The 21368-nt window shown below is 40.3% G+C and overlaps 2 protein-coding genes across 4 annotated transcripts; both read right to left on the reverse strand.

Moving 5' to 3' along the window:
* Positions 1 to 275: 275 nt before the first annotated feature.
* Positions 276 to 7963, reverse strand: pycr1b (pyrroline-5-carboxylate reductase 1b). Of its 3 annotated transcripts, XM_032541384.1 has the most exons (10): positions 7786 to 7963; positions 7097 to 7189; positions 6607 to 6677; positions 6154 to 6333; positions 5238 to 5345; positions 4975 to 5088; positions 3910 to 4002; positions 2736 to 2899; positions 1356 to 1533; positions 276 to 1300 (listed from the first exon to the last, which is right to left on the reverse strand). In XM_032541384.1, the coding sequence occupies exons 2-9, from the start codon at positions 7161 to 7163 to the stop codon at positions 1356 to 1358; spliced, it is 975 nt and encodes a 324-aa protein (XP_032397275.1). In that variant the 5' UTR covers positions 7164 to 7189; positions 7786 to 7963; the 3' UTR covers positions 276 to 1300. The 3 variants fall into 3 exon arrangements, with proteins under 3 accessions (XP_032397275.1, XP_032397261.1, XP_032397267.1); XM_032541370.1 differs by having other exon boundaries at positions 276 to 1533; XM_032541376.1 differs by having other exon boundaries at positions 276 to 1533; positions 7097 to 7200; positions 7786 to 7955.
* A 5827-nt stretch (positions 7964 to 13790) lies between these two features.
* Positions 13791 to 20049, reverse strand: LOC116706826 (myeloid-associated differentiation marker-like protein 2). The gene is made up of 2 exons (XM_032543871.1): positions 18842 to 20049; positions 13791 to 17712 (listed from the first exon to the last, which is right to left on the reverse strand). Exons 1-2 carry the CDS (start codon positions 19120 to 19122, stop codon positions 17061 to 17063), a joined length of 933 nt encoding a protein of 310 aa, XP_032399762.1. The 5' UTR covers positions 19123 to 20049; the 3' UTR covers positions 13791 to 17060.
* Positions 20050 to 21368: the final 1319 nt, after the last annotated feature.

The raw sequence follows: 21368 nt of genomic DNA on the forward strand, positions 1-21368 counted from the left end.
TGCAACTGGGTCATTGGATCATAGGGCGCCACCTGTAGGCAAGGGTGCATCTTATTAATTATAATAATATATATAAAAATAATTAATTACTCACTGATAACAGCCTGGTTAGCGCTAGGACAAACTATAACTAAACAAACATGTACTACAGAATGGGGAAAACTAAAATAACTGGGATAATGGAATGGCATCCAAAACAACTGAGGAGAGTCAGTGCAGAGTACTGAAAGTCAAACGAGGCTCATTCAATTCAGGGGCAAACTAGCTTTAGAACAAAATTATTTGATTCTGCTTATTTAATAATTAATTTTTGACGAGCACACCAACTCAGTGGTTGATATGCTAAACAGAACAACACAAACATGATGGGGGAAAAAAATCTAACAAATACAATTAAATATACAATTAGGACGGACTGATGTAATGCGGTGACATCACTATCTATATGAATATATTGCCATCTATTCTTGTGTAAATAATATCTTGTAGGACTTTTAGGTAACATCACATTGCTTTATGAGAGAAAATGTGAAAAAAAAAAAAACGTGCCTTTCTATCATAAAACATTTGGGTTTTAAGACCCATTAAACAGAAAATTAACAAAGATCTGAGGAAACCGTTGACATCAGAGATGTTTTAAAGCTTGGAATGACCTTTATATGAAGAAAAGATATTTTGTGTGCCCCAGGTTCAAAGGGACAATGTTCCTAATGTGCTAGAAACCCTGTTGTAACATTGACGACCATAGTGTTCGTACACGACAATTAAAACAAACAAAAATAAAGTCATTACATGTTCAGCCAGTTGTTCAGTCTTATTTAACAGTATAAACGGTTAGCCAAACAAAATATAATTATTAGCACAAACAACAGAAGGGTACAGGTAAATTTACATTGTGGCTTCATTTTTGTTTTAAAGACAAACATTAAAAGGTTGACCATATCCCAGCAGCCATCTGTTGCCTGGTGAGTACCAGGATCCCATGATGCCCCACTGGGTCATTACCGTTTAACAGCCCTAGATAGTTTAGAGCCTTATCACAGACAACAGATTGTAAATGCACTTATTTCTCTTCAGTGTACATCTGGATGTGTGAATGTGTAGTAAGTATTCCTGCATCACAACATAAGGCTATAACTGTGGGCAATGCACCCAGAATGCACCTGTGCTTATGCATAATGTGATGTTGACACCAGCAGGTCCACTGTCTGCATGTAACTCAAATAAATTATTTGCTTTTATATAAAAGGGATTTGAATGAGATTTCAGATATAAGATGCAAGTATGTCCATGTGTGTACGCGTTGGTGCACTTATATCTGTGATGTGTTTGTGTGTGTGCCTGCCTCAGAGTACTCAGTTCTTCTTCTTAACATTGGGGCCGCGATTGTTGAACAGGCTGAGCCCTGATTTGCCGTTCCCATTAGCCACTCCGCTGACTGTGACGCCGGGCTGCTGGAGCACCTTGTCCAGTGTAGTTTTCTTAATGGCTGCTGGAGAGATGCGCTCCTGGTCTGCCAGATACTGCAGCTCCCTGTGAGGGGAAGACAAAGTGTTTAGATATAAAGTACACATGTAGGTGTGTGTATACACTTTCTTTTAGTGTTACAACCATAGATATAGAACAATATTGTTTTATATCTATGGTTACATAATATATGTTATATAATATGTTTTATACTATAAAGCATGAAGATACTGGGTTTCCGCTATACATATTTATTACACAGCTGTTTATGAAAACTCATAAAGTTGTAATTATATAACTCCGCGGAGCAGTCTGCTTTACTAAACTCAAGTGAAAGTCATCAGCTCTCTCTCCCCTTTGAGGGTGATCAACTGGAACAGTGACAGAACAGCATCACTCGCAAAGTCATGGCAACGAAATAAACAAAAGCGCAAGTATAGGAGTTTCTCACGCAGAGCGCATATTGGAATGTTATGGACACTTAATTTGATGAACTGTTTATTGGACAAGAAGCCAACGTTAGGGATAGCTGCGGTCCCTCTGCAGGAGACAATGTATTCCCGACACCGGTATTAATGTTACCGTTTAAAACTTTTTCCAGGTTAGTGGGGGTGCATACCGCTCAAGACCAAAATGAAAACGCTAGTAATGCTCCTTAGCATTTTGTTTTGTTGCATAACTGTATATAAAATGAGCGGTGTCATTAAATCACCCGTTTCAGGTAACTGTATCCTATGGTACCGTCTATTTGCTGGATTTTTCGAAGGGAACGGTAACTAACGTTAGCAGATAAACCCACTGAAGGAGACATTATTATTCATATTTTGGCACTCTTTAGTAATGAGAGTAGTAGTGGTCATAGTAAGTGAAAATGTGATGTGAGGTGCACATTGCAAAATGTGTTATCTGGAATCGTTCATTAACTACAGTATGTACAATATCGGTAAAGCTGAACAGACTCATAGTAGTAACATTAAGCTAAAAATATTTATTCTGCTCCAAAAACTCTGAGATAGAACAGAGAAGGAGCACTAATGTATTCTGAAATGTAATTGTAAGACATATACTTATTGAGAAATGATTGCAAATAAATAAAACTGTTGCTAAAAATTAACTACATGCTGTTTTCACTTAAACTAATCAACAACACCATGACAATTGAAATCGTTGGTGGATTTGGGGACTAAGAACAGCAATAGGTGAGAAAAGCTGAGAACCCTGGTTTTGCCGATTGTGTAGATAAGTTATTTGAGGTGTAATTGTCTCACCTTGTTCTAATGCATGAAGCCTCCACGGCATTGATCAGGAGACTGCGAAAGCCGCCGCTCTCCATGACGTGCAGGGCGTGGATGGTGGCGCCCCCTGGTGAGCACACGTTGTCCTTCAGTTGGCCCGGGTGTTGCTCCGAGTCAAGCAGCATCTTAGCTGCTCCCTGAAGAGAAACATGTACATGAGAAATAACTTAAAAAGTGGAAGGATTTGAGGATTTGTATGAAGAACACAGTATTGTTTACTCTTACATAGCCGTAGACTGCAGATATATGACGCATCCTCAGAAACCAATGCTTTTGTCTTTAAAAACTAAACACTGAAATTCTGAAGCGGCTGTCACTGTATTTTTCCCATGACGATAATTTTTACAAATCTAAAATTTACTTTTTTCACAAGACATTTTCATTTCAATTTTATGCATTTTTCAATAAATAGCTAATAGTTCCCTTCAATAATTTTAAATTAATAAAAATAAGCACTTCTGAAGTAGAAAAGATATTTCACCTTCAATATTTGAGCCTATTTACAGTACAAACCTTGCCAATAAACTATGACAAACCAAAAAAAAACGACATCATTTTCTTTTATAATTTATCGTTCATTTATCGTGATTTTGACTTTAGGTCGTATCGTGCAGCCCTAGTCAAAGATCCTTTATGTGAAAGACTTTCCAGGCGGCTTGTTAGTTTAAAATAGGCAAACATGACCGTGCAACTAGAGTGCCTTTGGTGAGTGTTTCCTGCAGACAAATAAAGCCATGCAAACAAGAGGAGACACTCAATTAGGAATATACTGTCTACAACAACTAACATCTGAATAGATGCTAAAATTGCTAAAACGGTTTGAAATCAATAGTTTTCAGTAGTCTAAATTGTGATCAAAACAGTGTCACTAAGCAATATCTATGTTTATTAATCAGGTTGTAAAAAAAAAAGAAAAAAAAAAGCAGCAATTAGAAAATTTTGCTTTTACCAATCACCTGCACAAAACATCTACATGTTGAAAATTGATCAACACAGATTTTATATTTCCAGACTTTCATCATTTTTAGATATGTAAGTCAGCAGTTATAAGTGCATTGAAAGCAGCCCCTCAATTCTACTGTGTTTTTGCCTCCAAATTCACAAACGGCCATACACACACACACACACACACACACACACAACTCACCAAAAGTGCCTGAGCTCCAAGTCTAACAGCCAGTCTTCTGGGCAGACCCATCTTCACCCCTCCATCTGCAAGAGCATCCAGGGCTGTGAATGCCTGTCACAAACAATAATCAGAAATGTAACCCCCCCTAACATGTATGTTCAAGCCTCCTGAACTGGTGAACTGTAGTCTTGCATTGCTAGACCTATCTCCACAGAGTATAGGTAACCTAGGATTCAGTTGCCTGCTTGTTGGTTAGCGGTTAATGATCGGTCCTTAACCAATACACATCTTTTCGGGCATTTATGTGACCGTATAAAGCAGGAATGACATAATTGGAAAAATAAGCATGGCAACAAAAGACATTACCACACCTGAGCACCCTCACATGTTTTCTAAAGGAGACTTCCATTAGAGAGAAAAAACCTGGCACACATTTGATCTTTTTCCCCTGCTACTGCTTTACCTATGTCTAGACCTCAAGCCTGAAAACATCTTAAAAATATATCAGCCATTGAAGGACAGAGTGAGCATGCAGAGGATTTTTAACAGCCAGCATAGTTTTGACTGCTGTGTACGCAGCCATAATGGCGGCTCGTTTGGAATACGATCGTGTTTTTTACAAAAATAATAAAAACGTATTTCTGAAAACATTTTAAGCGAGAAATAGGCCATACAGTTGCTGAATGTCCGAGCCAAGCGACCACTACTCATTTGCATACAGGAAAGCCCGTATTTTTTGGCGGGCCGGAAAATCAAGTTCACATGTGTTGCGTTTGTCAGGCTCATCATTTGCTCATCAAGTGTTCTAATACAACAGTTTTGGAACGATACTAACCACTGAAAGTGGGCACTACGGCAGTAAGTGGTCAGTGCACATAGGCAGTGTACTGACGGAAGTACACTGAGACACAGCCCGTAATTTTGCGTTTTTTGTGATGAATCCATTGACTCAGACTCTAATCTAGTCTATTTTAGGATAGAGGATTACACCCATTCTTTCCCCTTTTACTATGATTCTGCATGTATGCAACACACCTCACATACAACCCTTAGTGACAAACACACCGCCCTGAAGTTACTTACATAGGCCGGTCCACTGCCACTCAGCCCAGTGACAGCATCAATGAGGTCCTCCTCCACCTCCGTGCAGTAACCCACACTAGCCATCAGCTGCTCCAGTAACTTTCCGTCCTCCACCTGAAATGAGGACAACATGGTAATGTGGGAGAATTAGTTAAAGCAAAAAAGTCCACTTTAACATTTCTCTGCAGATATCTGAGATACAGTGAAAAAACTGACATCCTAAACCATATTTTTCTCTGGTCTCAACAATTCCTCCACTTCACCTCTGCATGTGTCCCAGTGGCGTACACTGTAGCTCCCTCTCTCACCACCACTGGAGTATTAGTCATACACCTCATGACTTTAGGAGCTTGACGGTATTGAAGCAGCTTCTGTGAAATTCATGAATGAAAACAAAGGATATGGGTATAGAGGAGGCAGGATGTAAAACTATTTTCTTTACATGTTTCTATACCGGGCTGGGCGATATGTCCAAAATATATGTGGCAGGGGTGGGGTGGCGGTAGCACAGTCCGTATAAACATACGGACCAAAGTATGGTGGTGGACTGGTAGCTGGAGAGGTGCCAGTTCACCTCCTGGGCACTGCCAAGGTGCTCTTGAGCAAAGCACCGAACACTCAGGCACTCTCTATTAGTGCATGTATAGTACCTGAGCATGTAAGCACCTGTGTGTAATAACAGAGTGGAAATTTTAATTTCCCCTTGTGGGTATAATAATGGATACATTATTATTATTATTATTATTATTAAGCATGTTTTCCGTAAATTCAATAGTCTATGTGAAATAACCACAAGGTAAAGCCATTTTCTGTATACTGAGGGAAATATCGACATGACAAATTAAAAGTACTAAATATTTTCTCAATTATTAAGGATTTTAATGCAAAAGGAACATAACGTGCAGGGATCAGAATATAAAGCATATGTCATCATATTGCCCAGCCCTATTTGGAAGCATTCCAAAACATCTTATTAAACTTAATTTTATAGCAAGATAGACAAAAAGGCTTGAAGAGAAGACGGGAAATACTGCCAAAAAAAAGGTATGTAAATCAGAAGTGGACTAAAGCCGTACCACAATGTGCAGACTACAGATGGAGTCATCTAGAGGTGTAAAACTTTAGCAGATTAATAATTTGGGATTAGGGAGCAAGAGAGAGATGGTGATAAAAGATGACCTTCTCTATAGAGCTGATGGTGACGCCTGCCGCACAGGAGACTATGAGATGACGGTCCTCAATATCTGGCCCAATCTCATCTAGAACAAAGGGGATGATGTGGGGTTTCACAGCCAGGAAGAGGACATCACTCTTACTGACGGTTTCTTTGTTGCTAGTCGTCAGGTTCACCCCCATTTTCTGCAGAAAAAGAAGAAATGAAAATAAAATCACTGTAAACAGAGAGAGGCTGTTGACAGTATACTAGCATTAGCCTGTTTTAAAAGAGAGACAAAGGTGGACCTCTCTCTCCCCAATCTCCACAGCACTGTGTAGCGGTATCGAAAGAAAAAACAGGGAATAAGGCAAACAGGTGTCAGCAACATGCACACATTTAAGCCCACAGTTGCACACAGTACACCAATGTCTCCATTCCCAAACACCACACAACAAAGAAGAAATGTGTCTTCGTACCCTCAGCCCCGACACAGTGGGCAAATCTGAGTCTGGGGAGCTGGCTGTTATCCTGTGTGTAGCAATCACACCTGGGGAGAGAGACAGGATGACGTGGAGAGTGAGCTATAAAAATGTATAATGAGATGGTAACTGTAAAATAAGCCCTTATTATCTAAACTAAAATACATTTAAACAAAAGAAATGTTGGCAAGGACATTAAAAAACAATTAACATTAAATCCTCAGACCACATACAGGATGTGTAGAAACACAGTAATGAGTCTAGTTGTGCAACTATGTAGGCCTTGTGTGTGTGTGTGTGTGTGTGTGTGTGTGTGTGTGTGTGTGTGTGTGTGTGTGTGTGTGTGTGTGTGTGTTTAGCTGTGACTGCATTTCCCCACCCCCCCTTCATTTGACCCAAAATCAGTCAATATGCATGTGTGACCTGACATTGTTGAAGTTAGTTTCAATACAAGGCAAATATTGCACAATAAAGACAGAAGCATCACCTGCAGCTGTGAAGCCTTTCACCAGTGCGTGAGCCAGCTGGCCCGCTCCAATGAATCCAACACTCATCCTGTCAGATGATGTGGCGTCTTGACCTGTAAGAATGTCATAATTTTCAGTAGACCACATGTGCAGACGCACAAAACACCATAATATACAATATGTGTTCACATGTTTACTTACTAATTTTTAAAAAGCACAGAGAGAGGCTGACGATGAAATCTAGATACAAATCCCGGAGGGAATGACGAAACACCTTATCTGACACAGCGGTTTTAGTGGGATATGCGTACATGGGTACCGATTTAAAACTGTGAATGTGAACTGCTCTAAATTCAAATGAAGTTGCATTAAACAAAAAACCTTTCTGAGCCCACAAATGCATTCTCTAGTTCAGGGTGAATAGAGCTACTGCATAAAGTGTAATCTGATGACATCTTGATGATGTCCTGAAGTCTTGATTTCCAGCTAAATTTGTAACGTTTTGTGCAACACCGCTGGTTTATCACAGTGTAAAATCTGTCTCTAAGTTCGCATTCTAGCACCAGTGGCTAACAAGCCGTTGATATAACCATTACTACGTTTGAAGCTGATGGTCGGTGATAGCATTTCCTAGCTAGCTGATGACCAGCTAATCTTAGCTAAAATGAATAATAAATACGACACATTCATACATTACGGAGATAGTTACCTTTCTCTAAATCTTCCAACTGAGGTTCCTTAGTTTACAGGTGTAAGTTGACGACGCGACGGTTCTGTCCCAGCTTGAGAAAAACACAGAACACCGGTAACCTACCACTTTCTGTGTCAACGTGGCTTCCTCTTTACTCAACCCCCATGTGCTTCACAACTGTGACGGACAGTGAGACTGGCCAATCACGACAGTGACTGGATGATTTTCTGGCCAATGGGAAGATAGATTACAGCATTTGGGCGGAGTTTGATCGTTCACGCCCAGTTGCATCAGTCTTCTGGGCGGTAAAGTAGCCGAAAGTAGACCCCCTGTATGTGGGTCAAATATAGGAACCGTGAGGTAAGTTAGGTTAGGTTTATATCGACCAAAGCCAGCACTGACAGTGCCCACTCAGACCATGTACATGACTGAATCGACACAGATAGACTGGACTTAGACTGGTGGAGAGGAGAGTGCACATATTATTGTTATCTAAACTATAGAATTAGAGCATTGGCCACTTTACAAATTGTGTCTGTCTTTTATTAATGCTACCTCTTAACCACCATCAGTCATCCATATACCTCATTGTTCATACATGAACAGCTACACTATACCTTTAACTAACAATTGTTTTCACTATTGATTTACCTGCTGAATATTTAATCAAGTAATTGATTGGTTTGTTGTTACAAATACGTCCATCACAATTTTCCAGAGCTCAAAATTACGTATTTAAATGGCATGTTTTGTTCAACCAACACTCATATTAAGTTTACAATCGTACATGACAAAGAAAATTTGCAAATCCTCACACAGATGCTGGAACCAGATAACGTTTGGTATTTTTTTCCAGAAACATTACTGAAACTATAATTATGATCTCTTATCAAAATAGTGTGCTGATTCATTTTCATCAATGAATCTTCTAATCATTTCAGCTCTATTGACTGTGCCAATTTTATCTTAGTTGCTATGCACTTATCTGAACCTCGTTAAAATAGTTGTTGTGATTTTTAGTGAAATACTGTAAAAACCTTCAGATGTGGTTCATATGTGCAGTTTTTTGTGATACACCAAAAATCGTTGCATTATTTTTGTGATGTTGCACTGGAGAACACATCACCTTTTCATGTGCCAACAGAAAGATATTCCACATGAATAAATGGGCATATGTTCAGGGTTCATTATTTTGAATGGAGATTTGAAGATGACTCACTAAAACACTTCAGGGCACCTGAAGTAGCTTGAATTTAAATGAAGAGATTGTTATTCTAACAGGAGACTTTCTACCAGTGCTTCTTCCTCTCCACTTAGATTTGACAGAACCTAAAATAAAGCCGACTCAGATGGCACACACACTAACGACCCAAGGCATTCAAATACAGTTCTGCTGCCTATCCCTTGGTGGTTTTCCGATGCATATTCCCAAAATAAGCCATGAATTTGGCCTGTAACTGTCAGTTTGATGCAAAAGTCTCCCCTGTGCACATTTTAATAAGACTGACCCTTCTGTCTGTCTACACTTCCTCCCTGTGTTTCTCATGCCATACCATAACATGCTAGACTAAATTTACACTTCACAAGAGGTGATGTATGTCTCCTTTGAGGAACCTCGTTCCTTTTTATTTTCTCACAGTGGCATTGGACAGGAATGCAGAGTGAGGGGTTGCATATGCTCCTGTCTATATATAAAGTATGTAGAATGCATAGCCCTCCAAGAGCAGCAGCTGTAGGCCTACTCTTCTTCTTCAGTCAGCTGGGCAGAGTGATCCAATTTCATCAGTTTAATCCCTACAGGTGAACACCTTGAAATAGTAATTTGTTTTGCCCACAGCCATTGCTAGGATTTTTAAAATACTGAGAGAATTAGTCAAAATTTATTTGACTGTTCAACAGTATAGTCTGTCAATGTTGTCCCCTTTCATGATGGTGTAAACGCTGTTTCAAACCCTTCTCCACAGTACCAGGGTATCATTAGAAGAATAGATAATGTTGTATTTTAAAGGGTTATTTCACCAGTTTATTAATAATAATAATGTATACTTTAATAATCCTGCAAGGGGAAATTTAAAAGTTTTCATTCAGTTGTTATTACACATGCTCAGGACCTATATATTTGCTGATGTCAGAGTCAGGGAGCAGTGTGTGTGTGTGTGTGTGTGTGGGGCGGGGGGGGGGGGGGGGGGGGGGGGGGGGGGGGGGTATACTTTGGTCCATATCTGGACCCTACGGTTCCCAACCCAACTCCCAACTGACTGAGCTACTGCCACCACCATTAATCATCACAAGGTCCCTGACTTAGCTTGTGAAAACAGCTGTACAATGTCTTTTGTGGTTATGGAGAAGGTTGTCAGGGATCAAGTGTGTATCTTCTTTCTCAGAGTAAAACTGAATTTTGGTAAGTTAGGGAACAATATGATAATTCATTCCCTTCTGATGTAAGGGAATGACTGCCATTGCCGTTGTTACTGATGTAACAAAGAGCATAATAACAGGTGAAGTAGCTACAGTATGGTGGGGGTTCAGCACAGTGCCCCCTTCCCCTTCTTGCATCGGCTTTTGGAATAATTGCCCCCAAAAATGTTTTCCAAACCTAATGTCAAACAAGCTGAAAATTTCAGTGATGTATTCCTCTGCCTTTCAGTCACACACACATACACACAAAGTCAATTTACCACTGCCTGCCTCTGTACTATCTTGCACCCAGACTCGGCATGTGTGCTGAGGTGTGACAACACTCATTCAGTCTTTCTTTTTTGACAAAACCCCAAGAGATTTATTAAAAAATACCACAGAGCATGAAACAGTTTTTTTCTTTTAAACACACAGTGACAAGCCGATCTGGGTGAAGCATTCACAACAACTGTTGCTTGCGGTGATAGATCCCAGATATGAGTGGTTTGTTTGTGTGTGTGTGTGTGTGTGTGTGTGTGTGTGTGTTTGTGTGTGTGAGCAAGAGAGAGGTAGCTTTGTTGAGTGTGAGAAGATGCGCATAATTGATCACACACAGACAGAAAATCTTTCAGAAGTGTGCATACGTCTCCCTCATGCAGTCGGAGACAAGAATGAGTGACAAGAATGAGTCAGAGACAGAAACAAATACAAATGAATAGAAAAAAATGACAGCAGCAAAGTTAAGGCATCCAGAGTAATGTCAGCTTTCAATTTTATGTAAAACCCAAAACTAATAAGGATTTCCTACAGCTTATCATAAAATCTCACTGACAAATCACAGTAAAATTCCCAAAGGAACACGTAGAGAACGGCAGCTGTGTGTCAGACTTCTTCTGTGTGTCTATACTAAGTTTAACAGGTATTTAGCATTGAGTGAGACTGAAATCACACAATTAGGTCACAGAGATTATCATGGTTTACAATCAGAAGGTTGAAGAGGGCAAAATGTGACCTTCTATAGTTTGTAATGCTGCACAAACTCTTTCAACCATTACGTGTTACTTTAAGAAAAAACAAACGCCGCATGCTTATAAAACTGCATCATGAATATTTACTTCATTTTATAGGTCTATGCTATTGTGAAATAGCATAGACAACAACGTACATTCCCATCCAATTAGATTGAATTTGGTATTTAAGATGCAAAAAATAATAACAGTAACTACACTGAAATGCTTTAAAACTAAAGTAACAAGCCAATTTAGTAACATGTAAGGAGTAGAAAGTACCGATATTTGTGTTAAAAATGTAAGGGGTAAAAGTAAAAAGTCAACATAAAAACAAATAGTAAAGTAAAATTAAAATATCTGAAAAATCTACTTGAATACAGTAACAAAGTATGCAACTATTGCAATCAGTAAATTAGATTGTGTTACCTGCCATTAATGTCAGACAACATTTAACATTCATGAAACAATACACACTTACATTGGATTACAAACGAGAATCATAATATATAGTGAGCTATTTCAAATTCCCATACTTACAGGTTCACCTACAGGGGTTGGACAAAAAGACAGGAACACTTTGTGATGTAATCCAGTACAGTAGCCTTGCAATGATGTTGATAATGAGACTATGTTACATATTACATATTGGTAGATTTCTCTTATGTCCACCCCTGAAAGTGTCCAAATCTAAACCCACGGTAAGATGCTACATTTTGATTACAGTGAGCTCCTCCAAAATAAGCATCCATTCTCCTTTTTACACAGTTTCTTCCTACAGGATGCTGTGGGGGTTGGCATGAATTCAAACCTTTGGGACCAAGGATTTGGCCTTTGACAATGTTCCACACAACATTTGCCAAAACAAGAGCCAAGAGCTACGAGGCAAAGCTGACATCAGCAACATGCGCCATCAGAGATTAGTCACGACAGCGAGCCAGCCGTCCCCTGTCCCTCCACGTCCCCCCGGCTGGAGAATCAGGAAGGGACGGTTATGATGGACACCTGTCGCAGCTCATCTCTGTCAGAAGAGCTCATACACTGTGGGCTGTGTGTGTTTGGGAACACAGCTATGTTTTTAGACAGAGGCCCGCAGGGAGTGAGAAGTGACATGAGTGCCAAACATGGAACAGCTGCTAAATGGGGAGCTGCAGAGGAGCAGAGAGAGAAAAAACCATAAAGGAGCTACAGATTGCTCTGTGGCAACACAGTCCATCACTTTCAGTGGCAGCTTTCTCTGGGCTCTGTCATATGCTACTGATGTTGTATCCAACTATGGAAATATTAGTCAGAGTGCAATTGGAGTGTGTTGCTTTCAGAGGGCTTGTCCATAGAAATCATTTTTTCAGGATTCATCAGAGGATAAAAACACTTTTGAAAGCAACAAACACACACACACACACACACAATGTTAGTTTAACAACACAAAGTTATTTATTGTTGCAAAAATCCAACAGTTCACATAAACCGACGTATACTGCTCATCTGCTTTTGTGTGTACGTTATTCACTTGTATATACTTACTAATAAAAAAATTGGCACAATGTCTAAAAAAGCAAATCTCTAAGACACACAATGACGTTTTCTATGGTCTTAGACAGATTTGGATACAAGAGCAGCCAACTGGTGTTGGATTTGCTGCTGAGCACCAAGACAGTCTTGCTTTACGTTTGTGGCGGCACAGTGGCTTCCCAAGGACTTAATAGATTACATTCATAGCACTCATTGATTTGACAAGGCCTTAATGAAGCCTTAATCAACAGAAAAGGAGGACAAGGAGAGACTGGTGAGGCTGAATTGTGGCAGCTAGATCTGTTCTTCTGTTTTATTCATGTAAAACAAGAAGAGAAGAGAGGGAGCCAGCCAGAACAGCCTTTATCCCCGGAGTGTGCAGGGTAGCTGGGGATACACAGAGACGTTTCTTTCCATAGGCAGACTTTTCGGATGCATAGGGCCCCCCGCACCCACTAGGGGGCCCCAAGATGCAAGTTCAGCTCGCTCAACCTCAATATATTAATAAATAAATAAAATTACCTCCTCATGTGTTCAGTAAAGCACTCCAAAGCTAATGTTAAATTGAGAATAAACCAAACGAAGCTCCTATGATAGGGACGCTTTGCCTTGTGTTTTTGGGATAATCAAGTTGCAGTTATGGTAGGTTTCCACTCTCTCTCATTGAGATTGAATGGAGACAAAATTTGCCCTGATGTGGCGAGATGAGAGTGAATCCCTCAGGGGAGTGAAAAAAAGTTGTCAAAAGTTTAACTTTACTCAAATGAGGACCACTGAGAACCAATCAGGTCTGCGTGTTTGTTAGGAGGCGGGAGTTACAAAAAAAGTCTGACCAAGATGATGGAGGTTATCAGCGCTGAATCATGAAAATTTGTATGTGATTAAAATGTTTCTACACGAACATTGGTACTTTTAGCAACACGAATTGTGATTTATATGACAAACAAACTTAGTCAGGGCACATACACCACTGAATAGACCACTGTCTGTTAGTTTTAACACTCAAACTTTTCAGTTAGCCAACAGGCTAATTGTTTGCATGTTCAGACATTGGATTTCATTGTAGCCTAGCCAGGCAGCTAGCTAGGCTACTTGTGAATTTGTTTGATTATATGTTTTGATGGCGAACATTGTCACTTGTAACAACACGGATTGTTATTTATATGTCACACAAACTTAAACAGAGCCCTCTTACCCTCAATTAATAAATATTTAACAAATGACAGACGTCACATCAGTAGCGGTCAGTAATGACGGCCATATCACTCTGGGGCAGAAAAAAGAAGAAAACTGAGGAAGTAAGACATTCAGAGGATGAAGGTAAGGCATTGGTTCACGATGAAATTGAACTTGGAGGGGGTAGCTGTAATGCTAGCCAATACTGAGCAAGTTTGCTGCTTTTCCCTGCTGACTAGCTCAGCTAGCCTCAGCTAAATAGATAATTTAGCTTGCTCAGCTAGCTGTCTAGGACTGCAAATAAACAAAGCTTTATACAGTGTTTTATACAGTGCTTTATGAAAGGGTTAAAATAAAGTAGTCATGTGAATAGACTGTGTTGTTGGACTTAAGTGACACCCATTGTATGAGATTATAGAAGGCTGCAGAGCATTTTGTTTGCAGCTCGGTAACATTGCACTGTGGGATGGAGGGTGTGTGGTTGGGCAAACAGCGTAGCCGCTGGGTTTTGCTTCTTAGTCATCTCTTCTGCGGTTAAATATTTTTATAGTAACAATACTTTAGTGTGTTGTCATTTTATAGGCCTATGTGCTTTAGAAATAAAATGAATCACAGTGTTAAGAAAGATTTCCTATTAATATTTATTTATGATCAATTTTGCAGGGTAAACCAAAGAGCTTTGTCTTTGCAAGTGCCATTCTTAAATATTTTGTGGCTTCAGACCAAAGCACAGCCAGCGGGTCTTTTATCAGCTTTTGACTAAGAACTGCAGGTGCATCTGTTTCAACTCTTCCATATTTCACATGTAATATTTTTGTTTTCTGTTGATCTTGTGAAATGGCCTAAAACATTAGAGTGTGATTACGGTCCATGATCACAGAAACATAATGGTCCTGCAGTATTTTATTTTACTTTCTCTTCAAACTAAAAACCCTTATTTATTTTCTGTCCATTTTGGGCAATGGCCCAATCTTTTTCTGTTCCTGTTCAAGTAGCTTTCTTTGTTCTAATCTTTCTTTTTTAAATAAACATTTTTGTGAAAAACCCGGCATCTGTTGCATTTATTGGCATAGAGGAGCCTCATTGTTAACTCAAATCATTTTCTGTAGGTTTTAATTGCGTGGGGTACACTTGAGATAGTTAATTTGAATTTGAGAGAGGTTTTACAAATCTAGCCGGTTTTCCTCCTAAAGTGTTACAGATTGATGCAACCCAAAAGATCATCTTAAAGGTTTGAATCCCCCCATTGTAGTTTGACAAAATACAGGCCCCCAAACAGCATTTTGCATAGAGCCCACCCAAAGTTAGAAATGGCCCTGGGTATAAATTTACACTGTCTGGTTAAAATATCAAAGATTTTGTATGATGAATATCTCGGGGTAAGCACTCAGACTGATTAGGCATAACAATAATGTCAAATAACTATTTGCAACTGGTACAAGTGGAAGTGACTGAGAAGAGATGATAAAAAGAGTAGAAACAAAGGAGGAAGCACATATCAAACATGTTAAGAACTTAACCCTGAATTAATTGACTTTCCCTGCTGTAGACCAACAGTAGACCCTGAAGGTCATTTGAGTTGTACATTTAAAGGGGATCACCCACGGTTGCGTATTCAGAACAAGGCATGATGGAGACTAATACCACCTGAATAACGTCAGGGAACTTACATTTAAGCATAACACAAATAAGGACACAATCACAAAACAAGTAAGTCTTAGTTATGTTGCATGCCTGCCTGAACTTTTGGAACATTCAGTAATTTTATTTACGTGATGACATAGAGGTACAATTGAAGAAAAATGTGCTAAACCTTGTATACAGAACATGTTTGTCTTTATTTTATCATGTATACCTATTTTATATGTTTGTACTGTTATATCTTAACGTTTATTAATTGATGTGGCCAGCTGGGGGCAGCCAACAAGATGAAAACACAACATTGACAAAATACCACCTTATAAAGTTGATATGGCGAACGTCTTAGCAAAGTTGTTTTTACACATCCTGCAGACTTGGAGCAACATTAGCATTCATTTGGAGCCACCTGATGAATGTAAGTCCAATATTTATTCTTTTTACTTTTTTGTCTCTACTAACTCTTCAGGGAGAAATCTGCTGTCTTTTTAGTTACTCTGTGGGTTTGTCACTATGAGATAAACATTTCATATACACATAGTACTTTGATAAATTTTAAACAAAGTTTTAAGTCTATGTCAAACTATGTACCAGTAGTGTTACACTGTACAAAAATCATCTAACCACACACATAATTTGCAACTGCCAGTGTAAATGTAATAAAAGGAAATGTTGTGACCTGTTGTTTAATGACATGTTGGGTCACGTGGTCCTTCTTTTGCAATTATGTGCAAAAATTCCTCAGTCACACTGACCATGATCCGATCTGATCAGAGTGTGATCAGATTGTGCAGTTGACTGTGAATACATGGCAGTCAAACTGCCAGTCATCTTAGCAGTGGCCATGCTGAAATGGGCTCTACTTTTCTTTTATTATCATAGACTGAAGGAAGCATTTTATAGAGAGCTTTTAAAGACACCAGCCTCTTTAAAATGCTGTCTCACTGCTTCAATATGAGTGCAGACAGTTCATGTTTATTTTTGGCAGCCTGGCTGATGTCCATAGATCGCTGGTGAGGGGTTTGCAGATGACAAGGATGCCAGAGATGCCATACCAGATTTACTATTTATAGTCAAGACTTTATGTATTATTTGAGCATAAATATAAGGTGTGTGTGTGTGTGTGTGTGTGTGTGTGTGTGTGTGTGTGTGTGTGTGTGTGTGTGTGTGTGTGTGTGTGTGTGTGTCGCAGGTCAAGAATAGGTTTAAGAGGATTTGACAGGTCATAACCAGTAAGCCCTGGCTGCTTGGATGAGGCTGGCTGTTCTTCCGAAATCGCTCAGAGGGCAAAAAGGGTGAGTTAAAGATATAGGAGGGGACATACTGGTAAAATTCCTTGTTCACATTCCACACTGCTTTCACACTGAAACTGGGGTGTCTGGCCACTTCAGTGTTGGACCACGTGCAACACCAGGGATGTCTTGGCCCTGGGATCTTTCTTTCCCTCAATTTTTAAATATAAAAAAAAAATGCACAAACAAAATAAAACTACTAAAAAATTAAGCAGATTAATAACTTAAACCTGTTAAGCCAATATAATAGTAACACGGTGATAAAATGGTGCTACATTCGTGAGTTGGTGCGCACATGGGAGGAGACGAATCGTATTCTCTGGGAATATATCAGGTCAGCCACATACAGTACAAAGTTGACAAAGGAGAACACCGCCACCACAACCTTGCTGTCCCACGGACACCTCCCCTGAGGGCATGACGATGGTCTCCACGGAGAGCCATATTTTGTGTCAAAGCAGAACACTGGCCACACCACTGATGCGCTCAAGTAGAGTAGAACTTCCAGAAGGGTGCATACCACCACGAAGCGGTCAAAAGGCAAGCAGCGCACAGCCTTGGTCCGCCCACACACTGTCATGACGACCACCAGTGCGGTCAGAGCAAAACAGAAAGCATAGACGACAACACAGAAGATTGTGGCGGCATAGCTGGAATATTCGCTCCCGTTGGCCAGAGCTCCAAAGATGATGCAGGCCACAAAGCCCTGAACGACTTTGAGGAGGCCAGAGACGGTGGCCATGTAGCCCACCACAGCCTGGCCTGGCCTGGCTCGGCACAATGCCACTTCAACCCCATAGGCCAGAGCACCCAGGATGGAGCAGACGGTCACAGCAATGCGGAAATTTCTGACATCACAGCCGGCGTAGGGACACTCAGATCGGACAAAGAAGAGCGGGTAAACCACAGAGGCTGTCACATACCTGAAGAAGAAGAGGACAGAAAAACACAATTGTAGATATGATGTCATCAAACCAGAGAGAAAAAAAAATTTGCTCTGTAGTGTCAAAGCGAGGCAAATAGACCATGAGATGCAGTTGAAAGGTCTGACAAAGCTAGTAAGTGGACCTCTAGTTTCAATTTAGTTTTTGTCCCTAAAGCTTTACTGATAGATTTTTCGGCCACTTGGGGGCAGCACAACAAACTGTAAACACATCACTAACATATTTTCACCCTATTAAGTTGGTAAAGTGAACTTGTAAACTAATAGTGGTTGATTTACACCACCAGCAGACATTGAGAAAAATAACTATTCATCAAGAGTCAGGTTTGTGTCCTCCTGATTAATGTAAGTCCAATACTCACTCTCCCTTTAGCTCTGTTTTGCTCTCCACCAATATCTGGCTCTGCTCTTACCAGCTAGCGGCTAACTCTGCCTGTCAGAGGTTTGGTGCTGAGCAGGTAAGGTACAGTGGGTTTATCAGCGCTACCTGCAGCTGCTAGAAACAACGTCGATGAGAGCAATGAGACTGAACCTAAACAATAGAATTGTGCTCTGTAAAACCAAAACACTGAGCTGAAAAATGCTATAGTGCTTTGTAAAGCTAAAGGGTTACTGCGGAGTCAGGTGATGGTTCTGTGGGATTGTCACCAAGAGCAACACCTTTCACGACACATAATGTAAATAATGAATTACATAGCAGCTTTAAGTATTTTTTTTAAACAAAAGTGTCCCCCTTTGACGGGTTCTGATAGTGAGCTACCACCACAATGTGTTAAAAGCTCTAAACTATGAATGATTTTGGGAAATATTTATAAATATCTATAATATTGGTGCTACACAATATTTCTCACTATTTTTCCAACGAAAATAAACACTTATTTATATAATTATAATATATAATTGTGGATTGGTGACAACAATGGAGGGGTTGAGGAATATGATGAATGTGAATGTAAAATTTTTTTTCATTATTCTTAAATTCACCCCTGGCTATACACATGATGCAAACAAAAGACGTGGAAGCAGAGCCAGGATCAAGTTATCAGCACCCAAAAAAAAAACAGCAAACCCAACTGAGCATCAGAATTACATCTGAACACATGACTTACATGAGCGTTGCAAAAGCAGCACATGTGACGGTGAGGTTGTCCCAGGATATGGGCAGGCAGCTGTAGAGACGGGTGGCATCCAGGAAAAACACCACAACTGTCATGGCGAAGCAGAAGCACCAAGCCGCCATACAGAACACGCCCTGTGAACCGCTGTAGCCAGCACTGTGGGTTACCATGGCAATCACAGCACAGCCCATGGCCAACTGACAGAGGCGAGCAGCACCCAGAGGTGAACATAGGGCCCTCTTATTAAGGTATGGACCACCCTGTGAATCCATAACTGGGTGAGTGTAGGAGAAGAAATGAATATTCTGCCGTCTTCAAGAGGTAAAGAAGGATGTCTACTGTAGTAGCAAAACAGAGAATGATGTGGAGTTTAATGTCCGAACAGTTCAAAGTTTTAGCTCAAGTCCAAGCCAGTCCCACAAAAAGTCCCTGCTACAAAAGATTGTGTGATTGAAGTGATTGTGAGCGCCAGGGTTCAAAATCCAGCCTGGAGTCTTTCCAGCATCTTGAAAACTTCCAGCGTCTTTGATGAACATGTGGCAGGACATTCAGATGCACAGGTGTTTTAAGGGGCTATTGTTATCCCTTGTGGGCTGGTGGGCTCTGGGTACATTATTCTGTTGCCACCTCTGCACTCCCCTCTTTTTGCAATGTTGGTGGGGACTTTCTGGTACTCTATTTCTGTGTTGATGAATAAGACGTAACGTATGAAACACACAAGGGAAATCTCTTTTTGATATCCTCTGTAAGAGCTCAAGCTTGCCAGGCAGGCAAACTTACCTTTCTGCTGAGAGATCACAATGATTTGTCAATCGCAATATCCAGACTCAGTACTGTGCAAACAGGAAAGTTGGGTTGTAGTTGGTAATGATGAAGTGGGTTATTCCCTCTAATAGGAGAACTTCTAGATCCTGTGAGTCCAGGATGGTTATCCAGCAGTTGTCAGTCAAGGCTCTCTGGGAAATACTGACCACGTGGTCCAACCCTTTAGCTGAAATGGCCCGGTCCCGACACAGAATCTTCTTGGATCCATTATCCAGATATGTTTAGGTTATCTATTGCTGTACAACGCTCATAGTGTGAATCCGTGTGGCCACACGAGTCAAAGACACCATCCGCTCTACTTAAACGTCAGCTCTCATTTTCTTACATTCTCTCTGTCACACACTCTTTCTCAGACACTTTCCCCTTCCATACTGTCCGTCTCTGTGCTGTGAGGAGGGGGACCTGCCGGTCAGTCAGTCCAGAGTGGAAGTTATTTAGGGTTGGGCCATCATCACATGAGTGTCAAAGAGATGTGTGTACATGTGGTTGGGTGTGGAGTTAGGGCACGCAGACACATTACAGACCCTGTGGAATGAGGTGAACTCAATCACATAGCTGGGAATGTAGAAGTGACATGAACAGAGAGATGTTAGATCTGAGTGATGAAAAAACGGTTTTAAAATGGTTTTAAGGTAGATTTTCTCTCACCACACTCATTTCTCTTTTAATCACCACTGAGCCTTTTTAGGGGTGACAAAATTAAAGTCATCCCTCAAAAGGGTTAGGGTTTTCAACGTGTTGCTAAAGAATATTGTATGCTAAACAGCATACCGTTTTAGATGACCCCCGCCACTTGCGGGCAGCATAACAAACTGTGAAAAGAACTTTGATGTTGTATTACTATATAAAGTTGTCATGGCTAACATTACTACATAACCAAGAGTTATCTTATTACACAGCAGACATGCAGCAACATTAGCATTCAATCAAGTTGTGTTCATGGCCACCTGATGAATGTAAGTGCAACATTCACTCACCTGATAGCTCTGTTTTGGTCTCCACCAACTCCACCTGGGACAATGACCACACGTACAAGTAAATACCCTGGTAGTGGTGAATGCTCTGTCACATTTCTTATTTTGTCAGTAGGGAATTGGATCACATAACACATGTTTGCCTATTTACAATGAATATATTTAAAATTCCAATTAACCTTTTATTAAACTGCTGCTTCCAAAATAATTATCTTAAATTGTATTTTTGTTCTTCTTCTAATCTATCAAACTATGCTCCCATGTCATGATTACCAGCTCAGTGAGGAGCGGTCTGGTTTCATCATTTCTGTCTAGGTCTCTGTCTCCACCTGCAGGTGTGTGAGAGCCTGTGGTCATTTTTCACGCAACAATGTATAAATGTACACAACAGTCTGTCAGACAAATGTATTGAAGTCAAAAGCACAATATGAGATGTAGTGGAGTACAAAATGTTTCCAACTTAATGTGACAGCGTTTGAGTAAATGTAGACAACTCCTAAAGGGAGACATGTGATGTGGACCATGACAGATGAAAGAACAAAGTCTACACAGTATCCCCATAATGGCAGATCCTCATATGTTTGAGCAGCAAAAGTAGCAGAATTGGTCAGGGAGACATTATACAGCCAGGTCACCTGTATAGTCAGGCATGTGTATATAGCGAGGGACAGGTAAGATACTAAGTATACGTAGGTTAGGGATAGGTATCATCAGGGGTA

This window comes from Etheostoma spectabile, chromosome 2, assembly GCF_008692095.1.
Source record: "Etheostoma spectabile isolate EspeVRDwgs_2016 chromosome 2, UIUC_Espe_1.0, whole genome shotgun sequence".
NCBI lineage: Eukaryota > Metazoa > Chordata > Actinopteri > Perciformes > Percidae > Etheostoma > Etheostoma spectabile.

Bases quoted from the DNA above. Each gene is read 5' to 3' on its own strand.
- pycr1b (XM_032541384.1), bottom strand. From the start codon at position 7,163: ATGAGTGTTGGATTCATTGGAGCGGGCCAGCTGGCTCACGCACTGGTG. The intron at 5,346-6,153 runs GTCATCTTTTAT...TGAATTTCACAG, and splicing joins CCATCAGCTCTATAGAGAAG to AAGCTGCTTCAATACCGTCA. The intron at 1,534-2,735 runs GTGAGACAATTA...TTCCCCTCACAG, and splicing joins GCTTCATGCATTAGAACAAG to GGAGCTGCAGTATCTGGCAG.
- LOC116706826 (XM_032543871.1), bottom strand. From the start codon at position 19,122: ATGGATTCACAGGGTGGTCCATACCTTAATAAGAGGGCCCTATGTTCA. The intron at 17,713-18,841 runs GTAAGTCATGTG...CTTCTTCTTCAG, and splicing joins GCTGCTTTTGCAACGCTCAT to GTATGTGACAGCCTCTGTGG.